Here is a 13,677-nt window from a genome sequence, read left to right as displayed (position 1 = left end):
GTCATGTGGAAAGCATCTAATTTTTGTTAACTGATCCCTTTTTGTGTGGTTTTTAAGACCTGGTGGTTTCCTTTGCCCTTATAATGTGTCACTTAACCAGATGGGACTGGCTGTTAACTCACTCCAGCTTGCTAAATCATAGTTGGTAAAAGATACTGCCCCCTGAGTAGACTGTTGAAAAACAAAAAAAGACTGAATACAAGTGAAATGTAAAATATGTGGTTGCTGGTGTAGGTTTGCTACTATTCAACTAAATCAAAATTCCAGCGGCAAAAGAAAAGGGACTTGCCCCACACAGGTGTTAACGCAGTTTGTCACAGCTGCCAGAAATCCAAATGCTGTTTTCCGTCCTGTCCTACCGAGAATATCTGCGTACGCGACGTCTGCCGGGAATGGCTCGGCTCCAGAGGCATAGCGGTGCTTGCTGATTCTTGCTGGGCAGCGGGAACACTCCGCTTAGTTTGCAAGTGTGTGAAGAGCGTTAAAGGTGACTTGTCCTTCCTGCCCAAATGGGCTGCCGGGGCGGGCGAGCCTGGTGGCAGCACTCCGAGCAACCCACAGAAGGGGCTGAGGAAGATGCTATCGACTTTAGAAGCAGAAGATTTATTTCAGTAAATGCTTAAGCAATTATAATTTAGGCAGTGATAGATGAAGAGAAAAGCTTAATTTCATACCATCTTGTGGAGTTCTTCAAGATCTTGGAAAGCAGCACCACAATTAGCAGCTTGATGGGAGGTAGGAACAAGGTTGTAATTAGTAGTAGCAGCAAGGTGTGCGTTTACTGGATGTTGTTGGGGTTTTGTTTTCCAAAATCATTGGGAAAAATTGGGAAACTCTTCTATGAACACCTGTCAGTCTGCTTTGCTTGGGAAGTAGTTTTGTGACCTGAAAACTGAGGGATAATTCAGGTACTAAAACATGTAGTGCCTGCATTGCCCACGACGTGTGTGTGACGGGCGGACACGGCACAGGGTCTGCAGACCCCTTCTGGAGGACACCCTCCTGCCTGAAACACCACTGGACACTCAGATCTCTTGCTAATGACTTATCTCGGTAGATGACTTAACAGTTTTCCTTTCTTAAGTGCAAGAAAGTAGCTGCTCACGTACGTCTGGTGAGCAGACCGGAGCCTGGTGGGGAAAAACCCTGTCCCTGGCGAGGCAGGCAGGAGTGTCCCCTGCCGCAGCAGGAACGCGGGCACGAAGGTGAAGAAGAGGAGGGCTCAGGGGGTCTGGGCTTTACCTGGGGAAACAGCGGGGAAGCACCGCGGTGCTCGGGGTTCCTGTGCCCGGCGGTGTGTCCTCGGCCGGCCGGGTCGGGGGCAGCTCTCTGCAGTGGCGGCACGGCTGGAAGAAAAGAGCTGTGGCACTGCGCCGAAGCACGGGCTGGTCCGCTCGCTACGAAATGAGACTGTTGCTTGAGTTTCCAACATCTGCCCTCCGGTCTTCAAGCCAGCTTACCAGAAGATTAATGGCAGCGTGTTTGTCTGAGGAGGACTGAGCCTTCATTGCGCTCCGGCCGAGGGCAATCCTCAGCGGCCCCCAACAGGCAGATTTCCGCTGTGGCCCCCCTGATGAGGATGGCTTTGCCCTGCGGAAGGACGGGCCGGGTGGTGCTGAGCCCCGTCTGGCAGCGAGAGCCGTGGGTGAGCCACAGCTGGCTGCCGCCGTGCAGATGTGGCATTGCATGGAGGTCGCAGCGAGGTCGCGGCATCGGGATTTGTGGGAGAGGTTTTAGCAATCGGCTTTTTCCCAGCGATATCTAATCTCTCAAGTTTGCAAAGGAAGAATTACACCGAATCGCAACCTAGGCAGAACCAAGGAAGGAAATACTTCAACGATTTCCTTCTTTATAACATCCTCCGTTACTGAGGGCTTTTGTCCTGCGGTCGTGGAGTCCTTTGTATTTCTCAGTGATGTTGGGAGGGCCAAACAGCCGCGCTGGTGAAATCAGCACACGGCTCAGTCCACCTCTGGTCAGAAGCTTGTGCCCCATCCAGCAGCCACAGGTCTGGCCCTGATGATTCACACATTCCTGGCTCCAGCCTCTGGATTACTGCTCCCTTTGTAGCCCTTTTTCTTACTTATTTTTTTGGAACGCAGCTATATACCCTGGAAGAAAAATTACAGGGCTTACTTCTGAACACGATGCGGTTGAAGACCTGCGTGGGCTTTGCTGTGCCTCCTTGCGAGGAGCCGTGCGGGCTCTGCCGGCCCCTGCCCGGGCTGGAGCGGAGGTGGCAGCAGCCAGGGGCAGGCAGAGCCCACACGGGTCGGGGCGAAGGTATGGGGCTTTTAAGGGCCGCAGGAGAGACCGTACGTTCCAGCCCCTTCCCAGCTGAATGCAAACGAGCTGCTTTGTTCCAGTTTTCCACAGTTTCGTACACCTCTGCACACGCAGTTAGCTCGGCTAATTAACGCCGTTTGGTATTGCACCAGTAAGTAGAGCAGCCAAGGGCCGTGGTGGCAGAAAATTCAAGTCTCTTCTGACTGTTGGGAAATATTATGGCATTATTTTGTGCAGTTCAAAGTGTATTTAAACAAAAAGGTGAGGAATTAGGGAGGCATGCTCTGTGTTTCAAAGCTAAAATAAAATTTTGGTAATAGAAGAGCATGATGACAAAATCTGTTTAAAGACTTAACTACTTAAAGCTTTACTAGAAAGCACTCCTTTAAATTTTCTTAGTCTTTTAGAAAACTTAATTTCTGCATTTACTCAGATGACTTATGTGGAGATGGTTGTACTGCCTAGCCAGGTACTTCTGAAAGAAGGCATCAAAATACTTTAATATGAATAGCCTGTAGATTTTATAGAAAGTATTGTAAGGTGTCACATTTGATAGGTGAAAAATTAGTGCGAATATGTCACGAATGCAAATTTAAGACTTGTAACAGATTTAATCTCCATAGCTCAGACAGAACTTTTCACAGCAGCCCCTTATGTCTCTCAGAAAAGGGATTAAAAACTCAGTGTTCATTTCAGGCTTGGAAGTGTTTTGTGTAAAGATGGTTCTTTCTCGCAATTCAGAACTTTTGCTGGGCTTTTGATTTCTATTCTCCAATTTTCTGTACCGCTACTAATTGCTCTTTTAAGTTTGTTGCCACTGAAACTTTAAGAAAAAGAATAATTGCTTTCTTAAGACATCCTTGCTTTTACCCTGCTCGCTTGTCAAGTTTAAGCGTTGACTGTAGCAGCAGGGGTGCTTTTAAAGACTTTCTTTCCATCGAATGCGGGTAGTTGTTCTGTAGTGCTGTGAGGGTTAATCCTGCAGATGCACTCCTGTATCCATGCTGAGTTTCTAGTGGAAGAGAATTGAGTCATGTTTATTTCTGAGCATCGAGGCGGTTCAGCATGCAAATACTGGAGTAATTTTAAATAAATTAAAAACTTTGCAAAACATAGGTTGATGATACAATATTACCGTTTTCATAAGAAGTAATTGCATTTAGTACTTTCTTAGTAACAAGCAGCAGTGACCCTTCCAATTTTCCTTAAGAGGAAAAAAGGAAAATCTGGCCTTCTCATCATATGTTATATTTACATCAGATTTGCGCTTAAAAATAATTCTACAGCATTGCATTTTATAACCAGGATGTGGAGGAATTTATTATAACTGCTTGGCTTAGTTATAAATAGCAATACTGCTTGTTTGGGAACCTGAACTGCTGAACCCCATAGGTAATCCGTTGTCAGAACCTATTATTGTTTAAGTTATTGGTTGGCATGAATTAAAGATTTGTTACTGTCAGACTGAATACTGCTTAAAGACAGTACCTGGGGGCCAGCCAAGAACAAGGGCTGTTACTCTTGGTATTGTTCAAATGGAAGTAACAAGGTCTCTAAACAAAGGCAATCTGAAAGAGCTTGCGTAGTTGGAAGATGCCAATCACTTGAAGGATTAATGAAAGGCATGTAACGTGTCCAACGAGGTCTTAATGAGAGACATGTTTCTTTAAAGAATATTGGGGTAAGGTCTTGATAAGGGTTAGCTAAGTGTAGAGAGGGAGAGCTGAAGCAAGGGAGAAGAGACATGGTTAAATGGAAGGGTACCTGGGGCAAGTGGAATGAAACTGAGGGAAGGGAGGATATGGGAGGGGGTGAGAAGAAAAAGCCAAGTTAAATGGAAGAAGGCCCAGAATTAAAAGCAAAATGCAGCATACGGATGTGCCAAGGATCACAGGGTCCCTGCTGCTTCTGTGTGCCCCTTTGGCTGCGGGGTGTTTTCTGTTTGTTGGGTTTTTTTCCTTGTCTCTGCTTCTTGGGACTCCTTTCCTTTTTCCCTTGGTGGCTTGGGGTGGGGGAAGTGCCATCACGAAACCTGAGTAATACCCTCGGAAGTCAGCCTGGGCCGCAGCACAGCTCGTCCAGCTTGCTACAGCTAAAGGTGTTACAATGATCTGCCCAGACCTGATGATTTTCCAGCCGCAAAGTAAGAAAACTACTTCTGCAAGGAAGAAAACTATTCTTACTTTTTTTTTTTTCTTCACAATGCTGCCTACTTGAAAAAAAGTTCAAAAAAAGTTTCTGATGAGTATTTAAATATTTCCGCTAGTCCGGGTAGTGTTGTCATATTTAGTTGGAAAACTAATAATATTGCTACTGTTTTTTCCACTGCTTAGGTATTCTTTCCCTTTAATAATCTTGCAAAATGTAAGAAGAATTTAAAAATTAATTTCACAATATTTTTGTTAATAGGCAAACTTTGGACCAGAAGTATGAAGGTTGCTTACAATATACTACATAAATTAGGCACAAAACAAGAACCAATGGTACGACCTGGAGACAGGGTGAGTATCTCAGTGATTTTTAATTACTAATAATTCATAACCCGCGTTGACAAAGAGAGAATGAGGTATTTGGGGTGCTCAGAGGAAATTAATGAAGTGAAATGGTGGGGGGGTTGAAATCTGCCTTTTACTTAGAAAAAGACTGATCATTCAGACAAATGTTTTGAACTGTATAATAAATAACTTGAGCTAGTACTCCCTGAATGGTAACTTGAAGTTGTGGCAACATCAACAATAAACATTCCCATGGAAAGTGATTTTTGGACATAGAACACCAGTCTGTTTAGCAAAAGCTTGCTTACGGAGCCTGGAGGTGTCATGTGGGTAAAAAACTTATTTACTAATGACTTTGTAGTTGATGAGATGGTAGAAACGAGAGACATTGTGGAGGACAAAGACAAGCAAAGTAAGCACATTTCGGCAGCCAGTTAAATAAATAAATTACGCTGACTGGTAACATGGAGAATATTTCCATTCCTGGTTCCTGAGTCTGACGCAGCTGATGCTAAAGGCTGAATCTGGGTGAGTGAGTAAAGTCCACGGCGAGAAAGGGTTACAGAGGTAACACTTGAAGCTGTTAAGTGAAGACAAGAACATCCTATGGCTTTGCTACTGTCATACTTACAAACCTGCCACTTCCTCTGTCAAGGCTGGCCGAGCCTTCTACCCCATTTGTCTGCCACAGCGTGTATAGAAATTTCCGCAGGTCCCATTCCAGGTTGGCTTTAAGCTGTGGAATGGAGATTCCAGAACAAATTTGTCAGAAATGCAAGTTTTAGTCCTGCCTTTGTGCTTTGAGTTGTGGGGGTGGGATTAAGTTTTCCTCCCCCGGGGTCTGATAGCAATTCACAAACTGTTTGTTCACTTGGTCCTCTTGTGCCACGTGTGAGAAACATGTCTGTTTGCATTACACATTTCTCAGGGCTTCAAAAGTGAGAGCATGCAATAATGTTTCCCAAAAGAAAAAAGAAGAAAAAAAAAATTTAAATGTTTGTTTTTTAAATAAAGCATAAAGAATTTAACTCAAGTATCTCTAGATCCTTAATCTAAATTGCTTCCTACAATGGCATTCAGCCAGGATTAGGATCTGAAGAATCTCTTTCACTTGATATACAAGTGCGTCTCTAAGCAACAGCAGAAGAAAGAAGTTGTTCAGGTGTACGCATCAGAACTATCCACCCAGAAAGTTCCAAAAGGAATGAAGTTCACATCCGGGCAGTGCGCATCTCTCCCTGTCTGTTGTATGCTAACCGCCCGTCTTTGTATTCATTTATTGCAGCAGCCGCTGGCTTCTCCTAACATTAAGAAAGGATTTGTGGGTAATTAAGGCTGAAAGCTGGAAGTTTAGCTAGTGCAGGACACATAAACAACAAATTGCAGCTCTTCTAAAATAAGTCCACCTAGATTACAGTGAAACAAATGTGTATAGCTGAGTGCTGAAAGCATATGCTTTGTGTTGTAAAAACATCTTGCCTAGCATCACTGTGTAACAGAAACATGATCATTTGAAGCAACTTCGTGTTGCAGATGAGGTGTTACTGTACTTCTGACGTTCTAGGCTGTTATTCTGGCTGTTGTAATAACATAAAAGCTTTCTGACCTCTTTGAAGATGGATTTTTATTCGAAGTAATGTATTCTGTGTGACAACAGTTAAAGGTAGTTTTTAAATACTAAATGAAATACAGACATATATTTCTGGTCGTTTCTCAATGAGAGTGTAATAGTTTCCGTATGTTAATATTATATAAAATTCAGAAAGGGCTTTTTCCCTTTAAAAGCATCTTCTGTCAATACAATCTCTATTTTTCATGACTACCATTGCGTCGCTCCTTAGGTCCTTTGTCTGAGCCAAAAAAATAGATGAATGTGCCTGCATCTGATTCCCTGTTTCTGGTTTTATTATAGTACATGGCGAACTGCATTTGCCTTCTATAGTAACTTCAGAAATTTAACCTTGTGTCACCCCAGACAGCTGCCTGGAAATTAAGCTTGCCCTCTGAAATATCTACTAGATAGTCAGATTCTCACCTGGTAATATACACTCTATGTTTTGTTTTCCTTCAGCCTTATCCCTTTTTGCTTTTACACACATTATTTATTTATTTGGTTCAGGTCTGTTAGTGATTAATGTTTTTTGGAGGAGAAGCTAATGCCTCATTCCCACTGGACTTCAGTGAGATTTTTTCACCTCTGTCAGCTCCTTGGAGAAGATTCCCAGCCAAAATTTTGCTGTATGTATGTAAACAAAGACCAAGACAAAACCCAACCATCCTCTAAGTATCTTTTGGGATCTTTCAACATTTTTCAGATGTTTGCTGGGCTCAGCAAACTCTACCATCCCCTCAGTGAACCTAGCAAAATCCCTTCTTTTCCATTTCCTCTGAGGCTATTTATGGTATGTGCATGGAGAATAAATACAGTAAGATCTGCACAGCCGTCTCCAGCAGTTGGATTGTTTCATGTGCAAGCGTACAGAAAAAGTAGCAATGTATTTCCTCTGAAGTTTCTCTAAACAGCTCTGAAGTTACAGGTTTCAGCTTAAAAACAGATATTTTGGACCCATTTGGACAAGGTTGGTTAAATAATTTCTTCTAGTTTGAAAAAATCAAGTTAATCTATGGGAGGCAACCATCTTTGAACCCGTATGAAATCACTGGAAACACTTTTAATCTCCAGTAACTGAACCTTCAGGCAGATATGAAAACATGATGGTTTTACTTCAAGACATTAAAACACATAATTTCTATGGATGTCAAAGCAGTCAAAACTCAAGAGTTATTAAGTAGTTTCAGCAAATTTTAAGTTGCTATAATAATACACTCTGATCCTGTGTGCAAGCCCAAAGGAATTGAGTTTGAAGTCATTCGCCATGCATTTCGCATGCCACTTGAGTTGACCGTGCAAGATAGTTACCAGCTGCATTACGGCTGTTTGAGACGTGAGCTGAGAATGTGCATCTGACTGGAGCAGAACAAAAATGTAGACAGGATCTAGCCACTGAGGTCGTTCAGCAGTAAGGGAGAGCAGTAGTCTTCCCTGCCCTTGCAAGGAGAGTCGTGGGCTCTCTAAGTTGCTAGATCCTCAGCGAGCCCGTGCACTATCACCTCTCCTTCCCCTTTGCCCCTGGAGGATCTAAGACATTGCCTGCGGTGCCCGCAGAAGTAAGCTGCACAGTTCAGCACGTCGGGGGAGGAAGGGTGCCCAGTGAGCATACAGGTGATTTGCTATGACGTTTTATGGGGTTTTGGCATTCTTTTATCTAAATAGTTCCCTAGCCCTACAGCTGTGAAGTTTAACGACTCCAGGCCTAGGTTGATGTGCTATGTGGCGAGCTCTGGATGCAACATTTGCTTCCCTAGATATCAGCTGTTTGTGTTCTCTAAGTACAGAGAAACTTCTACACTTGGACAACAGTCCAATCCCCAAATGACATTGTTATATAAGGCAAAAAATAAGGAGAGAAAACATAATGTGTTAATGATTGACATAACGGCATAGTAAGTCTGGGTAGCCAGAATTGGTCACAAATCCACTTTGCTTTCGGTAACTTGCAGCAAATTATTAAATTAGAATGTAAAATTCCTTTTACATGGTTATTTAACATTTGTAAAGGAATCAGTAAATTGAGAACCAGATGAGAGGTATTGTTAATGCAGGAAACAATGCAGCGTGAAAATTTTAACTCCATCATAAGTGAAAATGTATACAAAAGGAATATCTATCAGAATCAATTGCTTCTGATTCTTCATTCATCTTTCATTAGGTGTTTGAATAGTTATCATATAAATGCTTTTGGTAATCATCTCTCTACAAAAGGAAGCATGGAAACTCCAATTATCGTTATCTGAAACCTAGGATAAAACATTTTTAACATAGATCTCTCTATTTCAGGTAACACTCGTATTTCCCAATAATGATCCTGCTGCTTTCATGGTAGCATTTTATGGCTGCCTGCTTGCGGAAGTTGTCCCCGTCCCTATTGAAGTGCCACTTACAAGAAAGGTAGGCAACTGAATTTCTTCTCTATACTGTATTTTAAAACTTATGTCAGAACAAATCACAGCTGAACATAGCATTTGAGTACATTTTTGTGGTTAACTAGCTCTGAGTCTGAGGATACAAAGATAGTGCTGTGTGGTGAGTTATATATAGTTCCTTCTTTTCTGTGATGGAAAATCTGAAGATGTGCTTGCAATATCAGCAACTGCAGGTCCGTCTGGAAAAGGAGAGGAAAATTTTCCAAGAGAACAGCTCTGCCAGTCCTAGATGGATTATCTTTGTAGCTTCTCAAAGCATTCTGGTGTTGGCCACTGACAAAGAATCATTGGCAACAACTGCTGATTTTCCACCTGTCCCTGCAACCCAAGCTATGTTATAATGCCACTAGTGCTGTGTGTGCTACTTCAAAGCTGTTACGGAAATGCCTTCTCCTGTGTCTATATGCGCATATGTATCCCAAAGCTTCTGTCACCACGGTCATCTCTGCCACGGGTGGCACTTCAACAAATTACGTTTGGGAATTCTTACCATAGAACATACATTCGTAGAGAAAACTGACCATTGCTAATCAAAAGCCTTTCAAGTCTAGTGTTGGTTCAGAGGTTCAACCCTGTATCCTAGGGAAGTGTTAGTAGACAGGTACAGCAGTTCCAGCCAGAAGGAATACCTGGGGGCAATGAGGGGAGGGGGCTCAGTGGTGTAGGTGAGCCACAGCTGGGATGCTTACACTGATGCTGCTGAACTTGCATTTTTTTTTTAAGGCTGTATGCCTTGAAGGCTGTAAATACAGCAAAATGTGTTTATTCATTACAAGTTCTTTTTGTCATATCCGTTTAATTTTACTGTGGCTCGCCGCAATGCCTGTTGTAAGGTTCTCCCAGATATCCCCTTATATAATCCCTTTTTTATTAGCTAACGCTAATAATGCCTTCCTTTAATTATTTGATCTGGAGTTGTCCACATAAAGCGTGTTCTTTAATCCTTACAAGCTTTCTTTTTTAAATGAAATTCTTTTGGAAAATGTTGACTGAAGCCAGGTACCCTGCCTTTCAAATGAAAAGCCATGAAATAAAGTGAAAATAAGTTTGCACATCTCACATAGCAATTTAACAGCTAAAAATATCCGGAGATTCCTTCCTAACTGAACACGTTTGAACCTTCCTCATCTCTGAGAAGCTGACTTGATCTCATCATTTCTCCATTATGTTCACACGTGCTCTGGCCAACATCTGCGGTGGGCCCTTGCTGTGGTGTAACCAGAAGCTGGCAGGGAGAGAAGGGGTGGTAGCTGGAGGAAGGGAGGGTTTGCTGAACAGCAAAGGAGTAGAGAGAGCTGGGGGAAAGTGGGTGGATCAGACAACAAAAGGCCATGATCCAGGTGAGCAGCCGTGAGAGCAGCTGAGCAGAGGGAAGGACACTGGGAACCGAGGGAAGAGGAGACAGGAGGTGCCCCAGCTCAACTGGCTAAGACTGGAGGAAAGGTGCAGGTGAGCTAGAAAGGCCATGCAAGGAGAGAGGATGGGACCTTAACTAGTCTACCTGCTTTGGGGAATGGGGTTCTGCTATCTGGACAGACTGGACCGATGGGCTGAGGCCAATGGTATGAGGTTCAACAAGGCCAAGTGCCACGTCCTGCACTTGGGTCGCAACAGCCCCATGCAGCGCTACAGGATTGGGGCGGAGTGGCTCGAAAACTGCCCGGCAGAAAAGGACCTGGAGGTGTTGGTGGACGGCCAGCTGAATATGAGCCGGCTGTGTGCCCAGGTGGCCAAGATGACCAGCGGCATCCTGGCCTGTATCAGGAATAGTGTGGTGAGCAGGACTAGGGAAGTGATCATCCCACTGTACTCAGCACTGCTGAGGCCCCACCTCGAGTACTGCATTCAGTTTTGGGCCCCTCACTACAAGAAGGACATTGAGGTGTTGAAGCGTGTCCAGAGAAGGGCTACGAAGCTGGTGAGGGGTCTGGAGGACAAATCTTCTGATGAACGACTGAGGGAAGTGGGGTTGTTTAGCCTGGAGAAGGGGAGGCTGAGGGGAGACCTTATCACAATCTACAACTACCTGAAAGGAGGTTGTAGAGAGGTGGGGGCTGACCCCTTCTCCCTGGTGTCAAGTGATAGGATGAGAGGAAATGGGTTCAAGTTATGTCAGGGGAGGTTTAGATTAGATATTAGGAAACATTTTTTCACTGAAAGGGTTATTAACCATTGGAACAGGCTGCCCAGGGAGGTGGTGGATTCGCCATCCCTGGAGGTGTTTAAGAAAAGGGTGGATGTGGTACTTGGGGACATGGTTTAGAAGTGGTTTTGTCAGGGTAGGTTAATGGTTGGACTTGATGATCTTAAAGGTCCCTTCCAACCTCAGCAATTCTATGAATCTATGATTCTATTTTATTTGTGAAATGTTGTATTTGAGAGCACTGAGAGGTGGACATGAGTATAGAATGAGGATAATGATTTTAGTAGAAATACAGCACGTTTGTGTTGGACTGTCACCATGCTTTCACATGTGAGTGCAGTACCTTAAGATAGTTTGAGACAGTTGCATAACATGGTGCATTATTTCAATATAAAACACAGATTTTAAATGCATCCACTAAAAAAGGTGAGGAGACTCTATACACTTCAAGGTCATACAGAGTGCTCACATGGGTAAGACTGCTTTCATTGTACAAAATGAAAGAAGCAACATGGCTTTGAGGAATAAAAAATCTAATATGTCTTTCCCTGTTACTATTTTCCAAGGTTTAATGACATTTTAAAGTACATGGATATGTGTAAATTTGATTTATTTTGGAACATCTGATACCACATCCATCCAGTAAACTATAAAATCCAGCTGTCCAAGTAAATACTCTGTATCAAATTAATAATTTACCCTAATTTGGCTGAACCTCTTGGGTGTTTTTTTTTGAATGTGTGTGTATATATGGGAATATAAATTGACACCTATACATGCATATATATATTTATATAAAGGCATATCTGCAGACTTAAACTGTTTAACTATTGCAAAGATCATTCCACAATGTTTACGTATCAAATTAATAAAACAATAACAGAGATGTCAGTGCTACAGTTAAAAAAGCAACATGATCTATGATCTATACATAAAACTATGTAATCTCACAGCATATACTGTTGCAAATATTTTTGCATTTGTTTATATGGAATGGGAACTGGAGTGGAAACAATGAGATGAAAATCATGTTCTGAGTAGTCCCAGAAGGAATACCTCTGCTTGGTCAAATGGCAGCGGATTGCTTCTGGCATCCGTGGGAAGATGTCATTCGTGTCATCACGAATGGCCTAGACTGTTCTTTTATGCTTTCCCGTTATTTGTACTCTTTCCTACATGCTTCAGTACATTCTGGCAGTGGACGTTTTTTGGTTTGCTTTTTGGAAGACAGAGATGTGAACTAACAAGTAGACCAACAATTATATTATAGGCTAATACAGACTTACAGAATAATAAGCTGATAGAGGATGAGCTATTTCAGGGAGTTATATTATGAACACATTTTAAATACTAAAAATTTGCATTAGCAGGTTTAATATTGTTCTGCATTTTCATAAAGAAGAGTTTTTCACAACTCTCTGCAAATTTTTTGTGCCTGGCAGTTTAAAATTGAGCAGTAATGTTTGCAGCCAGATAGCCTTTTGACTTACATATCACTCTGCAGACTTCTATATCCGCATGGAAGTAAAGACCTTTGCTTTACCAGCCCACAGATTTTGTCTGCGTTCCCTTTTCTTTGTAGAAGGACTGTTACGTTTTTAAGACTTTGGCAGGGTTTTTTCCTGGTTTGTTAGGGGAGGGTCCATCTCTCCTTCCTCTTTCCTTCTGCATCCCACCTTTGTGTTGACAGAATACCTAGAATTAGCTGTACTTCCCCCAAGGAATTCAGGAGAGCAGTCTGACATGGCATCTGGGATGGATTGCCTGAATACCCAGCAACCACGCAGCATTCTCAAGTACATCAAAACTAACTCTTTATTCTAGAAGCAGCAGTCAGGGGTTCTGCGGTCATTGTAGCAATAGAACAAACAGCATGTTTTATTTCTTCTTCTTTCCCTGCATTAATACCACTGAAACGCCTATATCATGAACACTCCCAAAATTTTTACAATTTATCCTCATCCCTTGGATTATGGGCTACGTTCTTTCAGAATGATGTCCCTCTTTCCAAATATTTTATGTAGCCCAAACATTAGCAAATAGTATATTCTGTACAACATCTCTTCCTTCAGAGCTGCCGCTTTTGTTAACCTTGTCTGAAGCTGGAGTATTACAAATCGTTTCATTGTATGTGTGATACGATATGAATTGCAAACTATGTATTATAGAATGTGCCATCAAAGTAGATGACATGGGATTTTCGACATGTAAAGTTCTAGTTCAAATAGCGATTTATTATTTCCCTTATGGAAAGATTTAAAAATATGTTTTTGATTTCTTTTTCTTTATATTTTTTAGGTTAATGTTTTTTTCCATTTGATGGGCACCATGAAAATTATTATTATTCTGCTCTAATACAGTCAGGGGAGCTAATCAGTTTTAATATTAAAATAACATTTTTGTCTTCCAAGCACATTCATAGTTATGCTCAATCGCATGCTGTGAACAAAGCGATCCCACATAGATCTTTATGGCCTTCTTATCATAGGTGGTGAGTATTTGTAGCAGGGTATGACATGAAAGCATGTAAAAATCTATTTCTCAGTCAAAATACTATTTCCTAGCCTGTTAGATTTAATGCTGTGTGTGCTTCCAGCAGGCATTTCTGTGCTCTTCCAGACACTGCCTCTGACAGTGTGATTAGAAGAATGTGCCTGTGTATTGTCGTATGTAATCTGAAGACATCCACTCCAGGACGCTTTTTTTTTT

At 42.3% G+C, this 13,677-nt stretch overlaps 1 protein-coding gene across 1 annotated transcript in view; it reads left to right on the top strand.

The window, feature by feature from the left end:
• DIP2C (disco interacting protein 2 homolog C) overlaps nucleotides 1–13,677 on the top strand; it is a gene marked incomplete at its 5' end in the record, with an annotated part of 178,225 nt that overhangs the window by 72,209 nt on the left and 92,339 nt on the right. Inside the window, 2 exons of the mRNA XM_082479767.1 lie at nucleotides 4,696–4,787; nucleotides 8,680–8,790. Coding sequence (XP_082335893.1) covers nucleotides 4,696–4,787; nucleotides 8,680–8,790 — 203 coding nt within the window. The remainder of the gene's footprint in view (nucleotides 1–4,695; nucleotides 4,788–8,679; nucleotides 8,791–13,677) is intronic.

This window comes from Vanellus vanellus, assembly GCF_965231255.1.
Source record: "Vanellus vanellus genome assembly, chromosome: 2".
Lineage (NCBI taxonomy): Eukaryota > Metazoa > Chordata > Aves > Charadriiformes > Charadriidae > Vanellus > Vanellus vanellus.
The sequence above is the reverse complement of the archived record's forward strand: the minus strand, read 5'-3'. Positions and strand labels throughout refer to the sequence as shown.